Source organism: Halichoerus grypus, chromosome 5 (assembly GCF_964656455.1).
Source record: "Halichoerus grypus chromosome 5, mHalGry1.hap1.1, whole genome shotgun sequence".
NCBI classification, from domain to species: Eukaryota; Metazoa; Chordata; class Mammalia; order Carnivora; family Phocidae; genus Halichoerus; species Halichoerus grypus.
In genome coordinates this window covers 151398995-151418491 of record NC_135716.1, presented here as the reverse complement: position 1 = coordinate 151418491, position 19497 = coordinate 151398995, and the positions used below count along the sequence as shown (strand labels likewise).

General features: G+C 43.3%; 2 protein-coding genes across 4 annotated transcripts in view; one reads left to right on the top strand and one right to left on the bottom strand.

The window, feature by feature from the left end:
- The first annotated feature begins 2469 nt into the window (after window positions 1-2469).
- Window positions 2470-2871, top strand: TEX38 (testis expressed 38). Its single transcript, XM_078071780.1, has one exon. It carries the CDS (start codon window positions 2470-2472, stop codon window positions 2869-2871), a length of 402 nt encoding a protein of 133 aa, XP_077927906.1.
- A 1874-nt stretch (window positions 2872-4745) lies between these two features.
- The window catches only part of EFCAB14 (EF-hand calcium binding domain 14), a 38382-nt gene continuing 23630 nt past the window's right edge, over window positions 4746-19497 (bottom strand). Inside the window, exons 6-11 of one of the 3 annotated variants that reach the window (XM_036065844.2) lie at window positions 17681-17785; window positions 16518-16709; window positions 14749-14833; window positions 12193-12306; window positions 11035-11160; window positions 4746-8170 (exon numbers count right to left, since the gene is read on the bottom strand). In XM_036065844.2, the coding sequence (XP_035921737.1) occupies window positions 7995-8170; window positions 11035-11160; window positions 12193-12306; window positions 14749-14833; window positions 16518-16709; window positions 17681-17785 (798 nt within the window). In that variant the 3' untranslated portion in view covers window positions 4746-7994. The remainder of the gene's footprint in view (window positions 8171-11034; window positions 11161-12192; window positions 12307-14748; window positions 14834-16517; window positions 16710-17680; window positions 17786-19497) is intronic. The other 2 variants (XM_036065841.2, XM_036065843.2) reach the window with 2 other exon arrangements.

Genomic DNA, 19497 nt, shown 5'->3' with positions numbered 1-19497 from the left:
ATATGTGTTAATCAACAATTTCTGTTATTGGTAAGGTTTCTGGTCAACAATAGGCTATTAGTAGTTAAGTTTGGGGGAGTCAAAAGTTGCAGATGGATTTTCACCTGTGCAGGGGTCATAGTCCCTAATCTCCATGTTGTTCCAGGGTCGATTGTAATGTTATGTGAGGATATATGCTATGCCGAAAAACAAAGCAGGCTAAGAGAGAGATTCGGGGACCCTTGAGCAGAATGCCGATGGAAATGAGGGAATCATCTGGGTATCTGGGAGAAGGGCCGTCCAGACTGAGGGAACAGGGAGTGCAAAGGCCTTGGTACAGGAGCATGCTTGCCCTACTGTGGACAAGTGAGATAGGAGAGCTGAGTGTAAGGGGAACCTGGAGGGAAATCTGGGCTGAATAGTGTCCCCAGTCTCACATCGGTGGGGGGGGGGGTTATAAAGGGGGAAGTAATTAAATGGCACCAGTAGCTGAGCTAGGCCCAGGGGTACAACCTCAGGGAGGCAGACTTGGGCTTCATTAGGGAAGGGCTTTCTAACTGAGCTGCCCCAGGAGGTGTGGCAAGTCACACTCAGGTGGGTCCTGCGGCGCTGGCTGCTGGGTGGGGGACATCTACCCCCAGGGCTCAAGCATCTGACTAGAGCTGGACCACACAACTCTCTAGGTCCCTTCAAATTGGACATGATGGGATTTGGGGAAGCCAACAGAAACAACTGTCACGGAGTCGGGGGAACTGAACTGGGCCTTGAAGGATAAGTAGCTGTTCAGTCCAGGGGAAGTGGGAAGGGCACTCCTAGGTGGAGGAGCAGTGTGAGCAAAACTCTAGAGATGTGAATAGGCTGGGTCTGTTCCAGAGTCCGGCCTGGTCAGAGGGCAAGGTGTGTGAAGGATATGGAGGACGGTGAGGCTGGAAAGAGATGTAGGGCTGGATGGTGGGGCACTCCTACAGGGCCTGATGCCCAGGAAACACTTGCTAACACTTGTTAGTTAGAAAGGTTATAGAAGTCTTGAGGGTGGGGCGCCTGGGTGGCTCAGTCAGTTAAGTGTCTGCCTTTGGTTCAGGTCATGATCCCAGGGTCCTGGGATGGAGCCCCGCATCGGGCTCCCTGCTTAGCGGGGAGTCTGCTTCTCCCTCTGCCTGCCACTCCCCCCCACCCCCCGGCTTGTGTTCTCTCTCTCTCTTTCAAATAAATAAAACCTTAAAAAAAAAGGTCTTGAAGGCAAGGCTGCCCAAAGCTGTGTATGCTCCCTGCCCCACTCCTCCCTGGCGACAGGTATCCATCAACTGTTTCTTGAAGCCCAGAAACGTGGATAGACCTGGGGGCTTCTCTGTGGGTTCACCATAAGAGGTGGGGGGCAGACAATTCAGTGGGTGGGTCAGTCCCTGGCAGCAGAGACACACTAGGCCTACGAGACACCATTGGATAGAGTCCCTTCCTTCCATCAACCCAAGACTTCACAAGCACTGCCTCTAGAATGTTTAATGCTCAGAACCCAGTGACCTCACCTTTAGGGAACAATGGGACTAAGCATTCCAGGGCCTTCTATTGGCTGGGCAGACGGGTAGGTGAGCTCCCTCTCCCCAGAGCCATCAGCTGGGGACCAAGGCTCGACCTTATGGATTCCCAGCAGGAGGACCTGAGCCTCCCTGGTGGTAAATGCCCTTCCAGTCCCTGCCTCTTGCCTTGTGCCCTTAGTGTGGGGCAGACACTCGGGGAAGACGTTTTACGTGGATGGGTGGTGGCCTGTATGGAGGAGTGCTAAGCAGTTAGGATATACTTTCCTCTAGAAAACTAGGGATTGGGGGCAGAGAAGTTTCTCTGCTGAACCAGAGAGGGGTACAATGAATACCCTAGGACCATCACAGCTGAATGGGTAAGGGGTATGGTGGAATGGGATGGGACACTGGTGTCCCCGTCCCCTATAAACTTACTTCCTTGATGGGTTTTGCCTTTAGTAAGGCTTCTCAATCAGATGGATTGGATGGGTCCAGGGTTGGGAACAAGAGGCTTGACCAAGTCTGGGCAGGTCATGGCCCCTCTAGACCTTGCTTTCCTGATCTGTAAAGGGCTAAAGGTGGCCTCTTAAGCTCCCTGGAAATCTAGCGTTGACTGAATAAGAGATTGATGAGGCAAGTCAATGAGGAGAGAAGGGGGAAATGGAGAAAGTAGTTAAGAGGATGGGATAATTGATGAATGGGATAGGGAGAGGAATGAGAAATAGCTCAGGCCCCAAGTTAGAGCTATCAACCAGCTTGCCTCTTTTTCTTTCTTGCCTCAGTGTGGGTCTCACTGTACTTTGGATTCCTGGGGCTGTGTTCTGTGGTAACCGGCGGCTGCATTCTCTTTCTGCACTGGAGGAAGAACTTGCGGCGGGAAGAGCGTGCCCAGGAGTGGGTGGAGGTGATGAGGGCCGCCACGTTCACCTACAGCCCGCTGTTGTACTGGATTAACAAGCGTCGGCATTATGGCATGAACACAGCCATCAACACGGGCCCTCCCCCTGCTGTCACCAAGACCAAGACTGAGGTCCAGAATGCAGATCCTCTATGGGATTTGGACATACCCGCGGGCAGGAACTCTGCCGCCCAAGACAGCAGCCCCAAGGTGGAGGCCCCTGCCCTGCTACGACCTCCGCTGCAGCCCCTACCTTTGCCAATGCTGCAGTCCCACACCAGCTCCCCAGTCCCGGTTCCCATCTTCCAGGAGGTGCCCTTTGCCCTTTCCCTGTGCAACCTGCCCCCAATGCTGAACCACTCAGTCTCCTACCCTTTGGACACTTGTCCTGAAAGGAATGTCCACTTCCATTCCCTTCCCACTATGGCCCATGGAGACCGCTGCTTCAGTGCCAAGCCTTTTGCTTCAGAATTATAGCTTCCTCTCACTGAGGGTGGGAGCTGGAGGTATCAGGGGCAGAGCAGGAAAATGGAGCTAACCCCAGGAAGGTGGTATTGACACAGAGGCCAGAGCCCATCTGGATGTCACATTATGAAAGACTGAAAAAAAGCCCAAGGCTCCCTTGTGTCTCATTTGTCGTTAGGAGGGCAATGTCCTTCCCGTTTGATGGGGGCACTTTGCAAAAAGAGCTGAAGGTCATAAATGGGAACCAGAGGGTTGGCTGTGGGGAGACACAGAGAATCAGTAAACATGAGCTCAGCATCCCTCTATTCAGTATTTTAAGACAAAAACGCATGCCAGACCATGGGCCAGGTACCCAGTGGCACTGCTGTTCTGTGGGACATTTAGCACAGCTGCCACAAGAGTGAGAGCTGTTGGGGGTGCGTGAGCCATGGCAATTCACAGTGACCGTGTCACACGCAAAACAAGTCATTGTGAGATCCGTGAGCCACACTGCATTGCTGGCTGAATTGCATTCTTTATTAATATTGATGATGCAGAGTTCTTTTATGGTCGTCTCTACATTATGTCTAATACAAGAAAACTGCCAAATGGACCTCACAATCCTCCACTTATAAATGAGGAGACAGGTTCCAAGGGCATATTGTTTTTATATTGCAGAGCTAGGTCTCAAATTTGCATCTGCCTGGCATCAAAGTTCTTGGTCTTCTCAGCATACACGATGGTGTCCCTTCCCTAATAAGTCTTGTTAGAAAACACTTGGCAAATGTTTGTGTTTGTGTGTGCACGTGCATGTCTGCAGGGCGTAATTAACTTGGTCCATGAATTGGCTTAGGAGGAGGGCAGGTCATTGAACCCTCTAAAATTACACAGAAAATTAATTTTTTTAAATCTTTATCAAAGAGATCCATGGACCTTCCAAAAGTTAATACCCATTATAGGGGATATTTTTGTGCATTTTGGAAACAATCCTAAAAGGAGAGAGAATACTGGCTTTTGGTCCCACTCTGAAGATAAGAAAGCCCAGGGGTGCCTGGATGGCTCAGTTTGTTAAGCCTGCCTTCAGCTCAGGTCACGATCCTGGAGTCCTGGTATTGAGCCCAGAGTCCCTGCTGATCAGGGAACCTGCTTCTCCATCTGTCTCTGCTGCTCCCCCTGCTTGTGCTCTCTCTCAAATAAATAAAATCTTAAAAAAAAAGAAAGCCCAGTTCCAGCCCGGGATATAAATTTTCCCCTTCACTTTGGGAATGAGGAAATCATCTGACCATATTTGTAAATGAGCTAAGCTTTATGTCTTCCCTGAAGGGAGAGGCCACCCAGATCGTGTATGTTTGCTTATGTGTGTGTAATCCTAGAACCCTAGCAAACGTGTAGTTATTTTTTCTCATTTTTTTTTTTTTCTGTGTGTGAAAAAGCCCCAGCCCCTATATGACCTTTCTCTTGGAATGGGTTTCACCCCCCCACCCCCTGTATAAAAAGGCAGTGGAACATTCCTTGTCAACACGCTCTTCCACTGAATCTTAAAAAAAAAATTCCAAGAACCAAAAAAACAAAAAACAAAAAACAAAACCCCAACTAACCAACCAAACCAAAAAAACCCCCAAACGCAAAACACCAATGGAGACCCAAGTGGAGCTTGGCTGATACAGAGAGGGGAAGGGACTCCCTCTCCCCTTACCACCCCCCACAACCCTGCAGATGCCCAAGCAACAGCCCTCACTTTTTCAGGCTAGATGCTGCAGTTCTTAAGGCAGATTCTTCACCATCTGTTAGTTCTTGCTTTCAAAAGGAGAAAGGAGTCTATACAAATAGGGATCAAAGCAGATTTTTGTTTTCTTAGTAACTGAAGGTATGGCGGGGGAGGGGGGAACCTTTAATCACAGACACAGTGGGAGAAAAAGGAAATGTTTTATTTAGATAAATTAAAATAGCTGTATTACTGATATGAAATAAGCAAAGCTCAAGTCATAGAGACCTTGAATTCACTCTCCAAACAGAACCAAAATTGCTCATACATTACCAAAATAGCTCCACTAAAGCAAAGTAGATTTACATTTCTTAATATGAGAAAACAACAAGGTAGGTTAGGTTCGTATAACAAACAATACACACTCTATAAAGTCTCAGGAATACCCAAATGTGTTCTGGTTTGGATATGAAAGACGGGACCACATCTAGCTGGTGTTGGTAAGTAAGCCAATGAGGTGTGTAGCCAACAAAAGCTGTCACTAAAAACAACTCAACAGCAGGCCATTATGAGTATGAGCCCATCACAGTCAAAGTCTTCAACTGTGACCGCAAGACCAGCAGTGGGAGGTGGGGGCAACGGAGTTGCGTCCAGCAAAGCAACATAAAGTGAGGAAACACCACTGGCAGGAAAAGTAGCCAGCAGCAGGTGAAGGGTGTACTGTCCTAAGTGCCAGGTCCCTCTCTGCCCTTAAGAGGACATTACCCTTATCCCTAAGCCAGGTTCTCTATTCCTTTGATTCTTCTCTTCCTAGAACACCTTTTTGGTCCTCTGATTTATAGGGAGGCTCTTGAAGTAAACATTATCCCAGACAGTACAGGCAAAAGAAAAGAAGGACCGAGAAGCTGTGCTTTGGGTCACTTAAGAAAGCCTCAGCAGAAGTTGCCAGGGTGAAAAGGTGAAAGTATTTGAAACAAACACCAAAACCCAATCTTCCTCTCAGAGCTGAGATAGGAGGCAAGGAGGCTTGAGTACAGCTCAAAAGTCACAGGTTGGGGAAGTTCAGACAACTTCCAAATAAAACTCCCAAATTAACACTGAAGAATAGGCTCATCAAACTCTTAAGCCAATGAATCTCCTCAACCTGATGCCCTCGTTCTGCCTGGAAGCTAGGGCAGCAGCATGGCAAGGGTAGTCAGTCTGAGAGTGTGGCCACAAGACCTCTGCCTGATGTGACAGCAAGTGGTACGGTCCAGCTAGCTCCAGGATGATGCGAACCAGCTGAGCTCGAGGTGGGACAAACAGGTGAGAAACTGAAAAACAAAACTGCCTTCTCCAGGTGTAGCTATCTGATACAAAAGAAAAGTGCAGACAACAAAGACGTAAGCGGTCCTCAGAGTATCTGCCTATGAATTAAGAATTTGAAACTAAAATGGACAAGCTACATTACCCTCAAGTATATTTCATATAAATCAGTTCTCAAAAAAATACCTTCCAGGTACAGACATACTATTTATGGTACAGTATATACAAATATAGCAGTATAGTTCAATTTATTGCTAGAATTTTATTTGGTTGTTACAAAATCTATAAGGGTATATATATTTAAAAAGGGGGGAGGTGCAAGGAAGGCAGCCAGAAGAAAAAGAGTTGTCTTCAAGTTACCTAAAGTGCCAGGCTAACTTTATGCTATATTTTAACCTTTCCAAGAAAGAGAAATAGCTCAGGTAGGCAAAAAAATGTTTTTTTTTTTAAAAAAAGAGAAGCACAAGCCAAATGAGGTAAGCACATTCATGGGAAAAGACTTCATCTTGCTTTAACTAAATGTTAATACTTTCAGAAAAAAAATCAAAGTTAGCCAACACTAAACTGAACACTACATAAAGAAAAAAACCAGCCCTTAAATGTTTAAAGGTGCTCGATGGCATCCCTGGGTAACAGGGGAACTTGGATGAAGTGAAAATGGAAACGAGCTCTACTAAAGTCTGTGCCATGAAAGCTGTAGTTTCTCCCTGACTTGGCCTATAGAACAGTTAAGTTTCACAACATTCTTCCTTTCGTGTTGCCCAAAGCCTGCGTCTAAGAACAGCACAGCACACACAGGTAACACGGACGTGTGATTCCTTCCGGTCTGGGGGCCTTTCGTACCAGGCCTACAGAAGTATTTAAAGGGAAGAGTAGTACACTTGCTTGTTAAGAGATTTGAAAAACCTTGCTGCCATCGTGTGATGCCCCCCTGCGCCAGGCCTACTTGATATGGCTCGGCATCCTCTGGACACAACGCCTCTAGCTACTTCTGAGCTGACACCTGTAAGGGAACCTGATGGGATTTCATGTGCTGCATTTCACAACCCCTTTGGCTTTAGCCCACAGAGGAACATACTACGTTCTTCTTGGTAGGCCTCCAGGTAAAACGGCAAGGAGTTTCCTGGTCACGATGAGGGGCAAAGCTATCCCCTAAAGACCCTCCTGGGTAGCCGGGCGGAGACAGTGAGCCGAGGAGCGCAGCCCTGCCATTCAGAATGGAGCCTGCACCAGAGGCGGCCGCCAGCTACAGCTAAGAGAGGTTTGAGTGGGTGGGTGGGGGAAGATAATCGAGCTCACTCAGTGGGGAAAATGTAGCTCCCCAATGCATAACTGTTTATGCTCATAAACCCTGAAATAGGATTAAAAGTGAAAAAACCCCCAACAAGGCTTCTCTGGTTCACAGGTTGGGATCAGCTGAGGGGACAGGAACAAACAGCCAGAATCTTACTTTTCTGAGCCAGGAGGCAGCACTGTCCTTACAGGGTCACCTCCCCAAATCTATTCCTCCAGCCTCCAAGGCAAGCCCCACAGCAGCACCTGAAGGAGGTGCCTTAAGGAGACATGGACATAGTTTGAGCTGTTACCAACATTAGCGATTTTTAATAACAAGTCATTTGTTCACAGCCTGTTTCAAACCATTCTTCCGACTTCCCACAAAATATGCACAATTCTTTCTTTCATTTTAAATATGTACAAACAGAAAAGGTCTAGCTCTTAAAAGAAAGACATTTTCTGAGTCTGTATAAAGTGCAGCTAATTTAAGGCAAATTTATGTGAAATATAAAAGGTGGCTTATTCTCTCTATATACACACTTTCCAGTTTTAAAAGATAAGGTTTCTTTCCCTAAAAAAAAAAAGGAAAGAGGAAAAAAAAAGAGGGCTTGACTTTTTTCCTGGCAATTTTGAAATTAAGATCTTACTGGTTTTAGGAAATCATAGATTTCTAAATATCATATAGGTAAAATGGCCTTCTTTTTTAAAAAAATAACTTTTCTTTATAGCTTTTTCAAACAAGTTAAAAGGTGGCAATGTGTCTGCTACAGTAGTTTGGAGGACTGGAGGATCAATGGGCTGTTTGTGTTAGGTGAGTAGATATTAGGTAGTCCTGGGTATATATACCCATTTCTAAAATAGCCTGATGAGGCTAGACACCTAAAGCTACCCTTAGCTCCAGGAAAGAGTATCTTCCATCGCCATCAGAATCAAATGCTCTCAAAGTCTCTAGTTCTGGCACAGCAGAACCTAAGGAGTTCCAGATTTCCTGGTAGGTCAGTTTCCCATCCATGTCCTGGCCAGTCTTGTGGAATAAATCCTGAAGATCTGTTAAAAAGGAATTACAAAAAAATGAGTATGTCTATACATATAGCTAAATTTACTCAACAGTTTAAAAAGGAGCCTCAGCTGAATGCAAAGTACTAAAAGCTATTTTGCGGACTCTGTTTCCAAAAGGTAAGGCTTACTATCTCACTAAATCAGAAAGACCAATTCTTGACCCTTTAAGAATGAGAGGAACACTGGCACTATCCTTCCAAAACAGAAGCAGCGACAGATGATCACAGAGAAATGAATGGGCTGGCATTCTCTCTGTCCAAGGCTTTCCTTTTAGATTTACCAGATTCTATTCTTATGTTGAATGGGTAAAAAGGACTGGAGAGGCCTTAAGAGCTAATGATAGGAGCTGAGCCCGTAAAACAGACTGTTAGTCAGAGTTACCGTATCACCCAGCAATTCCACTCCTAGGTATATACTCAAAAGAAATGAAAACATATCCCCACACCAACACTTGTACATGAATGTTCATAGCGGCATTATTCCTAATAGCCAAAAAGTAGAAACAATCCAAATGTCCACCAACTGATGAATGGATAAAATGTAGTATATCCATACAATGGATTATTATTTGGCCATATAATGGAACGAAATACCACTACATGCTACAACATGGATGGACCCTGAAAACATTACGCTAAGTGAAAGAAGCATGTTGAAAGAAGCATGGATATGAGGCCATGGATCATATGATTCCATTTATATGAAATACCCAGAACAGGCAAATCCAAAGATTTTGGTTGAACGATTAGTGGTTGCCAGGGTCTAGGGCATGGGGGAATAGGAAGTGACTATTTAATGGGTACAGGATTTTTTTCCAGGATGATAAAAAAATGTTCTGGAATTAGATGGTGGTGATGGTTGTACAACATGTGAATATACTACAAACCACTTAATTATACATTTTAAAAGGGTGAATATTATGGTATGTTAATTTTATCTCAATTAAAAAAAAAAAGCAAAGGACTCCAGATCTCTTCGAAGTGATACATACAGTGTATATGAAGCCTCAGGCACTGTGTGCTCTTTCTCTCTCTCCCAGCTGAGAGAGAGAGTAGTATCACCCATTGATCTGTAGCTTCTTTTCAAATTTCGAAGGTAGTATTTGAGCCAAAAGGATTGGACAGTTTCTATCAACAGTCTCTTCTGGTATTTTCTCAAAGGCCCATAATAAAAAGGACTGATTACTTACATAATGTTTTAAAAGGACTTGATTGTGTCCCCACAGAATGACTTAATAGATTTTGTCTCTAATACCAGAAGACAGTCAGAGGCTTCTGTTTCTTTAGAAGTCTTCCTAAATCCTTTTCCTCTCTTCATTTAGTCAACCCCACACCTAGATTCTACAGGCCTCCTGCTGTTTGGTACTTAGGAAGAATGGAAATGGCCTGAAGGGACAGAAAGCAGTTGCAATACAAGGTCAATCAAGGAGTTTTGAGCTTTTGAAGAAGGCCCTACTTTCAGTCCTGAGACAGATCCAGTGAAGCAGCTAGAGAATCTCAAAAGCTCTGAAAGCCAGAAAAAGCAGGTGGGACGCTTGTTCTCAATGCCTGCCACCAAGTGGCTAGCTGGAAAATGTTTTTTGTGTGTATAGGGCATGAGCTTATAAAATTGTTGTATTCAAATAAAAATCTTATTGCTGCTTTGGGTCATTTCAAAAGTATAGTCATCCAAAGTACGTAAGGCCTATGTTAGAGACTGAAGTACAAATGTTAAGATAGCTATTTCTTAATCTGCTCTAACAGTCTTTCCTCCATTCATTCTCAATTTTTGATGTAATAAATGGCAAGTGGGAGAAGGCACTTGTATTGCCAATCAACAATTTAACACTCTCCTGTCTCCCCAGAAAATAGAAAGAAAAAAAAAACTGGGGATAAGGGGAAAAAGTAATTGCATTTATATGGCAATATAATTTAAGTCTTCTATGTTTTAAGCATTAATTATAGACCGTAGATAACTCATTCACTTAACAAATATTCACCTGTACCAGGCACTATGCTAGGGGCTGGGAGTAAAGTTAATTTTCTATCTTCCCAGGAAATTACAACAGAGTGACATGTGCTAAACGGGCAAATATACAATATTATAAGACAGCAAACACAGGAAGCGTCTAATCCAGTCCTAGGAGGTAAGAAATTGTTTCCTGGTGGAACAGTATCTAAGTTAAGGTGGAGAGCCAGACAAAGGTAGGTGGGTGGGAATGGGTGATTTTACAGGCAGTTATCGAATGCAAGATCAGGTGACTCTAAACATCACAATGAAGAACAGCATATACGCTGCTGGAAGCAAGGCAAACATGTTTTACTGGGAATCATCTCCTTCCTACTAATGTTTATCTTGTTGATTTTCAGCCAAAGGACCCCTCATTTTTGGAAGGCCTTAGCAAATAGGGTCAACTTCCATTTTGCTAATCTCACAGTATTGTGGTTGCTTATTTGCCTTCTCCACTAAACCGTCACATCCTTGAGGAAAGTGAGATCGTATCTTACACTGTATTTTTACTGCTTAGCACTGGGTCTAATTAGGCACTCACTCAATGAATGAAGGCTCTATAGTGCACTGGTTAAGAGTGCAAACTTTGGTGTCAGATTGCCTTGGTGTAAATTCTGCCTCAGTCCATTATTTGCTGTGTGGACTTAGGCAGTTTCCCTATCGAGAAAATGGGTATAACACATGAATATTTATGTTCCCAGGACTGTTAACAGGATTATATGATGTAATGCATAGCATATCAAGTATCTGGCTCACAGGAAGTGCTCAATGTTAGATAGGATTCTTTTTCTTGTAAGTTAAAAAAAATTACAAAATTTGAGCTTTGAACATTTTCCCTATTACTCCATGGTATAAAAATTTACCTTTGATGCTAGAAATTCCTGGTAGGGCAATAGGTCTCAGCTGCACAGCTTTCTCAGCTTGATCTCCAAGAGACTGTGGAAATTTTGGCAATGCCGACGGCTTTGATGTGAAACTCTGTATTTGCTCTGTAACAAACACATACCATTGTAGTAGTATCAAATCTGACACCAAATTAAACCAGTACTGAAGGTCACTTTTTAGGGCAATTGCATATGTACTTAATTTAAGAGAAATAGTTCAGAATTAAGCAGCACAGTGACTACCTGAAGTTAAAGGCATGGACTGAGATATATTGTGTAGGCAAGCGAAGATCAATCAGTATCATATAACATTAGGGTTTAAGTTGTGGGAAGCCCATGGGAAGCTCTTACCGTACCAGTTAGCATTATATAGGTTTAGATGCTAAGAGTTTAAGCTGCAAGTAAGAACAGCATTGGATATTTGATATCCTAGGAGCCATACTATAAGCCTGACCTGGGGTATGTGCCACCAGATCAGCTGGTGCAGAAGGAGGGCTTTCATACAATTATGCAGCATGATGTTAGGACAAAGCCTCCCACTGTAGTCTGCCCCCATCCGAAAGAGAGTAAGAGAGGTTGTAATGCTTTCCCCCAAATGAAAAAATATTTGTGGGGAGTAGGGGTCAAAGCCAACCCAGTCCAGTGCTTTGGTTATATCCTTGTGGCATCTGCTAATATTGATTAGGTATGTGCCTACCTAGAGCCAAGGGCCTTTCCAAATCAATGATCCTATCTATCATTATTTGTTAATGGTTTTTCAGAAGGACTAGCATTTATTTTTAAGTAAATTTTATGCACTTAGAGTAATGAAAAGACTCCGTAAACAACATTTAGGGCTGGTTTAATATACACTATGACAGTTACATTTTTGCCTATAATTGGATGCAGACAGCATGGAGAAGTCTATTTCAAGCTAAACATTACCCATTCTTTCCTTAATAGTCTGGAATACAAATCATGTACAAAATGGGCTTTTTCTAAATGAAACCAAAGTGTATCAGCTTCATCTCGATGCACTCAGGCATCATTCCCTCAGTTTGATCGGTCTTGCTAAAACACCTTTCCCCACTCCCTGTGTGGGAAGCAGGCTGCGCAAGCCTGCGTGAAATATTCAGAAGCCAGCCCTGAGTATCTCACCTTTGTTAGTGGTGTCTGGAGGCCTGTTGCTCTCAGGTTTGTTTGTGAGAGCACTGATCAGCTGCAGTTTTTCTCTTAGCTTGGATACTTGAGAATCTGAACTATCTTCTTTCTGCCCAAAACAAAGATCACAGAAGGCTTAAGGTGGAAGTAAGACCTTATCTGATTCCTCATTATATTCCTAGAGCCTATTTAGCATGTAGGGCTTGACTTCCAGTAGGTTCCCTATTAAAAGTAATAAAAGAATGAATCAACAAATACTATAGAAATACCTTTGGTACTCAGAATTGATAAGGGCCTAGCGGGATTTGAGGCTAGATCATTAAGGGAACATTATGCAACAGATGACCTAATTCACTGTGAACATTTGGTTGATGGGGGAAGGTATGCATGTGTCAGCAGTAAAGGAAATGTACCCTTGCTCAGGTGCCCATGCAACACCAATTTCCTAAATGAGTAGATATTATTTTCTAGGAACTATTTCACACTAAATAATTTTCCTGATATCGTACTTCACCTTGTGACTAGACAAATTTAGGGAGTGTTACGCTCTTATCACCTTTAAAAAAAAAAAAAAAAAGCAACCAACCTTGGCTTTTCCTTCTCTCCCCACTATGGTGAGGATTCAACTGGTGGCAGGAACTGCTGGGAACACACAGAAGGAACTGCAAAATTCCTAATTCATTAACTTACTTATATCTTTTAAAAAGTTTCTTCTCTATGCCCTTTCTCATTCCCAGGATGATCCAGAGTGGCACATAAAAAATACATTTAATTGTAAAAAAAGAGAAGTCTGATTTCTATGAGGCTTAGGCTTTTCTAACTGCTTAGCCTAGTGTGAAAGGTCCTAATCCTATGTTCAATGACAGCACCAACTTATTACATGGTTCTTTTATTCAGTTATTTCCCTCTAATCTTTATTTCTACTCTTATAGTTACCATATAGAAGATTGCTCTTGGTTTATTATGGAGCTAATATATGGACACAGGTGACTAAAGCTAGGTACTAAATACTTGAATTTACAAAGAAATTAGGGAGAAATTATATCCGGTTAGGATGCTTAGGACAAAGGGACCAACACACTGGGATGACAGTTTAAAACACAAAGGGTCTGAAAACAAAACCAGGAAATTTAGGCAAAAAATGTGCATGAGCTGCATTTGATTCTGAGGTTTACAATTAAAATCTGGACTGTTGCTGAAATCACTAAGAATTTCCAGCAGTAACCACCTGTTACTTTTTGTGTTCAACATGTGTATCTGGATCTTTGGTTTTTCTTGTCATTCCCCAGGTGGGTTATTTTTATTTATTTATTTTTTCAAAAGCAGTTAGAAAACTCAACAAAAGCCTAGCTCACAAAGCATTAAAATCTTAATATAGCTAGACTATATGAAACAGTTAGGGAAGAACGAATATAGATGGAAAGTATTACATCGAAAACTGCCTGTACTATGTATGGTTCATTTCCAAGTGCATTTCCTCTGAACCTCATATCCTTGAGCTCCTCACACACAATGGGCGTCTCAGATGGTATTTTAGCCACTCAGCCACAATCTTCTGGGCTTTTACTTTATCTTAGCCCAGATCTTATAATATTAACACTCTAATCACAGAGAATGTTGCAAATAAACTTTCTTTCCTGGGATATCAAAGCGTATCACAGACTGTCCTACCTTGACAATATGTCAGGGAAGAACTTAAAAAAACAGGGGAAGAGACAAGGTGAAAGGAACGGGCTGGGGCTTAAATGGACTACATATGTACTGAGACTGCAATCTAAAAATAAATGCTGATTAGTCACCAGTTTTCGATGATCTCCGCCTCTGTTCTCTGTCATGAGTACAGATAACTTATTGTCTTAGCTTAAAAGTCATTTCCTGGGATGCCTGGCTGGCTCAGTTAAGCATCTGCCTTGGGCTCAGGTCATGATCCCAGGGTCCTGGAATGGAGTCCCACATCAGGTTCCTTGCTCAGCAGGGAACCTGCTTCTCCCTCCCCCGCTTCTGCACGCTCTTTCTCTAAGACAAATAAATAAAAAATCTCTAAAAAAAAATTCATTTCCTTAGGGAAGCTTTCCTGATCTCTGCTAACATCCTCATCGTACCTTCTATTTTTCCTTTGTAGCACTTATCATACTTGTGCTTATCTGTTCAATTATGTATTAATGGTTTTCTGACTTTGAGCTCCACCAGAATAAGGGTCACATGTCTGTCCTGCTCACTGTGGTCACCCCAAGTCCTTGCACAAGGTAGATGCCTGATAAAGTACTCCCTTATTCACTAATATACTAATTTACTAATCACTTTGTCCTGAAGTTGCAACAAATGGAGACTAAAGTGCTCCTTTTGAGAAAGAAACAGGAGCTCATAAGCACAAATAGGCTGTTGTGGTTTGTTTGTTTTTAAGTAATCTCTACTCTCAACTTGGGGCTTGGACTCACAACCCCGAGACTGAGAGCCTCATGCTCTATCGACTGAGCTGGACAGGTGCCCTTCAAAAGCATAAAGGTGCTGATGCATTATTTTTACCTCAAAATAAGCCCCCCTTATTTATCTTTATGCTTTGGGTTTTTAATGTATCTGTTCTGTTGGTCACTTGACGCAAGGACTCTCTTTTCAGAGCGGTGGCTCTATCATCCATCTTTATTAAAGGGTAAAAACAACAAGATTAAAGGCAAACATTAAAACTTAAACATCGGGACGCCTGGGTGGCTCAGCCGGTTAAGCGTCTGCCTTCGGCTCAGGTCATGATCCCAGGGTCCTGGGATTGAGCCCTGCATTGGGCTCCCTGCTCAGTGGGGAGCCTGCTTCTCCCTCTCCCACTCCCCCTGCTTGCGTTCCTTTTCTTGCTGTCTCTCTCTCTGTCAAATAAATAAATAAATAAATAAAATTTAATAAAAAAAATAATAAAACTTAAACATCTAACACTTTTAAAACAAATTGGTCAAACTTCTTTAAAGGCTCTCAGAGCACTTTCAACAGAAATTCCAGTAGGAGAATGAGAGGAGAGGGAGAAAGGTTGCTGAGATACAAAGCTGAAACTGGGGCTTCACAAACCTTAAAACTTATGAAGCATGAACAGTGAGAGGACTTATACCCAGAAGCATGCTACGTAGGATGCTGCTGGAAGACACAGCAGGACAGATGGTACTAACAATTTCCTCTTCTGGAGGAAAAGAAAGTGGAGAGGAGAGGGACAGTATGGGGAGTTTGCGGCAGAAAGTTTTCACTATAAGACTTGAAAACCTTCAAGGCCTACTACTCATCAAATCACCCCAAATTCCTAGCCCCTACTTCGCTGAGTTCAAAAGGGCTTTTTAAAATAAGGCTCCTTTAATCTTCACAGCTTTGTAGTAAATTACACACCCTTGTAAAGCAGGAGGGGGAACAGGTCTTCTGATCTGTCGCCCTCCAAGCCACGTCAAGCAAGCCGCCAAGGCTCCACTGCGGCAGAGCCTGTTCAAACCCTGATGTCTGGGGGCCGGAGTTCAACTTTACTTGTGGGCTTGTTTCTAGCTCTGCTGCTTACGTCAGTTTATGGTATAATTTCCTGTTTTAGGTCTGCATTTCTTTACATATGCCTGTGTCTTCGTTGTATGAAATCTTTAAGGGTGGGGCTTGTAGCTATTAAAAAATAATCCCCAGGGATCTCAGCACAACGTCTATATGAAGGGGATTAAAAAGCACACGTTTTATTGCCAATAACATGAAAACCAGTAAAGCACATGGTCTGCCAGCATCAGTGACTTAGGTCACTCAGTATTCTCATGTAAAATGGCAGGATGGACTCAATGATCTCTCAAGTTGAGGAGCTGGTCTAGTCTGGTCTGTTTTAAATGGCTTTCCTGCATTATATGCAAAAGGTTCACCCGAACATGCAAACCAAGCAGGATAAATTTGAAAGTCAAGTTCAGACTTAAAGAAATGGCAAAAGATTCTTTAGTCATTGTCACTGTCAATGCTCCCACCCTTACCAACTTAAAAAAGAGCAAGAAGACCTCCCCTGGAAATATGTGCCAGAGCTTCCCTACCAGACGGGTCACTGGTAACATGATAGGAGGCTTGCCATTTCTGCCAACGGCTTGGGGTGAGGCCCTGGCAAGCAACCAACTCCTCTACACCCCCCCCCCCCCCGCCACTTCCAGATCGGGGCTAACTCTGCCTGTGCCACTCACATCACAAAGCTAGTGTGAAGCATGGTACGAATGCATAGCCTCTCAAATATGCCAGGGGACTGGATCTGAAAAATCTGTGGAGCGTCATCCATGTACAGACAAAACACACTGCAAAACAGAACATACCACAAAAGATCCAAAAAGGCTTACCATGCTGAGGGACAGGTTCGCTTGCTTTTCTACCTTGCTCACAGCAACCAGATCTGTTTCTATCAAGTTGACTCTCTGGGTAAGGTTACTGACTGTCTCATTCATCCCCTCGAGTTTAAGATCATTCTGTCTCTGGTACCCCACTAGGGCACTGTTTACCTCCTCTAAAGAGTTGTGAAGGTACAGGATATCCTGGAGTGGAAATAAATCAAATTGTGGAATCCAGCTAAAGACATACACGAGACAAGCAGGCCAGCAGCACTAAACAACTATTACTATGTCACGTTACTGAAGTAAACTCCTTTTCCTGGTTTAGACCATTGATTGTCTGTCTTGGGTTTGTCCCTCCACTCTAAATTGCTCCGAGTTCACTCCCTCTGGAATTGTTTGACCTCAGCTAGACAAGAGGGGAAAGGGGACTACCTACATGATTCACTCTCTGGTCCCAGAAAGCTGAGAGCTTGGGAATTGATTTCCCAATGTTTACCTCACCTGCTGGCGGGAAAGCTTGCTGGGTTATTAACGGAAACGCCTATTAACCTAATTTGTCAGAACAAAACTACCTTAGGAACAATACCAATTACTGAATTGGCTCATGTAGCAAAACCATAACAAGTAGTGCATTATTTAGTACAAGATTCAATTATTTTTATTGACATTCTCCAGTACTCATTGCTACTTAAAAAGGAATGATGACTATAGGTTTTAGAGGGCATTAAACTCAGGACAGGAATTCTTCTTAGTGAAGATTTCCTTTATTTTCTTTAATGTGATTCTGAACTCAATAGCCTTTTCCCTCCTCTTGTCTTTAGAAAATCTTGACTTCCAGGGATATGCTTTCCAACATTTTAGAAATGTTAAACTTGCCCAGATTGCCATTTTTCATAAACAGTTTCAGGATAATTTGGCTATTCTATGTCTTCCAAGATGTGAAAAGGAATTTACTCCACTGACTGACATGCAGGGAAAAAAAGCAGAGTGCCAAAGAAGAACCAGGATGGCATCTTGGATTCCTAAGATAGCAACACACATTGCTGTCTGCTCAGCTCTCAGGCACGCAAATATATGCATGGGATGAGGCATGACAACACTGAGCCCAACTATTCGGGTGGCCCCCAGAGTCCACTGTGGGCACAGGGAGTAAAGCCAGAGACAGAAAGTACCTGTTTCAAATTCTCACTGTGGGTTTTATTGTCAAATTCGGATGTAGCTGAAGGTGATGGAATGATCTGGTTGCTTCCACTGGTCTCTTTCAAGAAGTGCCGATTCTGTTAACAGAAATGGAGGTTAGTATAGGCAACAACTAATTACCAGGTCTACTTAACCATCTGGGATGGTCCTAGAACATTCTAGCTTCCCAGAGGGGGCATTCACAGATTAATCAACAATTACTTCCCAGGAGCCTACAGTGTGACCAGTCTTGTGCTAGGCCCCAAGGGTACCAGGTACTCTTGGGGATGCCAGCCTGAAGCATGGACTGGACCAACAGCACCCAGACTCATCATGGAACTGAGATCCTCCCAGTCTGTTTCTCATCTCTGAATGGAATGAACTCCCCAGAAACCAGTCCTTCTCTTCTCCATTACCTGTACTCCCAGAGAAACTACAGAATCACTATCACTCCCAGGGGCCAACTCAGTCTGGACCTGGCTAGTGTCATCACTTTCCCAGGACTAAAGAGGTTTGTGCACTCAAAGAGTAGCCAGTCACGTAACCACTAGCCTCGGGCACTGAGTACAACAACCAAGCATGCACATTATTCATTTTTCCAGTTTTAACAGCACATGCCAAGATTTATGTCTGAAGGTTACCCTTCCCTTCCCATCCCCTTCCCACCACTCAAGTCTCTCTTTGCAGAGAATGAACACATTTATATATACACTTTTTCCCTCTAGTGGAAAAACTCTGCATGGCTTAATCTTTCAGAGCTCATATCTATGACTTAGTATAAAATGTGCCAGTGGGGAGGATTACCACTGGCAACCATGGAAGTTTAAAAGAGGCAGATTTAATTACAACAGATTGCAATTAGGGAAAATAAATGGTTTTCCCTGAAATTTGAAATCCTAGACATTTATCAACCCTGCTTTTAGAAGAAACAAAAGGCAACAATAAAGAAAACAGAAAGGTGGGAGAAAAAAACCCCATGGTTCTCTAAAGCATGAATTTTTGACTTAGGGAACATGTATTTTGGAAAATATTTATTACTCTGAGAAAATGCTCAAGATATTAACATAAGAGTAATGAAAGAATTGAGTTTATTATTATGGATCCCAGAGTTACTCAGCAACAGAGGTGGAACTGGAATCCAGAGTGTCTGAACACCAGCTCAACAACTGTTCCTCCGGGTCAGCCCCATTAAATACCAGTGAAGAGTACTTGTTCTGAAGAAGTGAAAAACCATCCCCTTCTAGAGCTCTAATATAGCCCTGGTCTCCTTGGTACAAACTGCTCAGTTTAAACCCGAAACTCCAAAGCTGGAAAACAGCATGTGGGATAGACCTAGAAATTAGTGGAAAAGCTGGGGAACTTTTGTGTGCCTTGAACAGTCCTAATTTCATATACACATAACTCATCTCCCCAGCAAGACGGCGAGGGCTATGCCATCCTTTTCTCCCTTCGTAAATCTTTCATGGAGCAGACTACTCACTAGGTGATTGATTAAGGCCTCGGAATGACTGTAGACCACTTACATCCACACAACACGGAGAGACTTTTGAAGACAATTCCTGAGCACTGCAGGGGTTTGCTTCTGTCTCACTTATCTGCTGCTGCGTAACAAATCATCCCCGAACTTTGTGGTTTAAAACAATTTATTATTCCCATGATTCTGTGGGTTGACTGGGCTCAGCGGGTATGGGGGTATTCTTCTGTTTCACATGGTGCAGGCTGAAATCTTTCTTTCTCTCACACGTTCATACACACACGCGCGCATGCACACTCACGACTGCATGCAACTGGGAATCTGGCTGGAGCCAGA

Excerpts from the sequence above, each read along its gene's own strand:
- TEX38 (XM_078071780.1), top strand. The coding sequence starts at position 2,470 with ATGAACACAGCCATCAACACGGGCCCTCCCCCTGCTGTCACCAAGACC.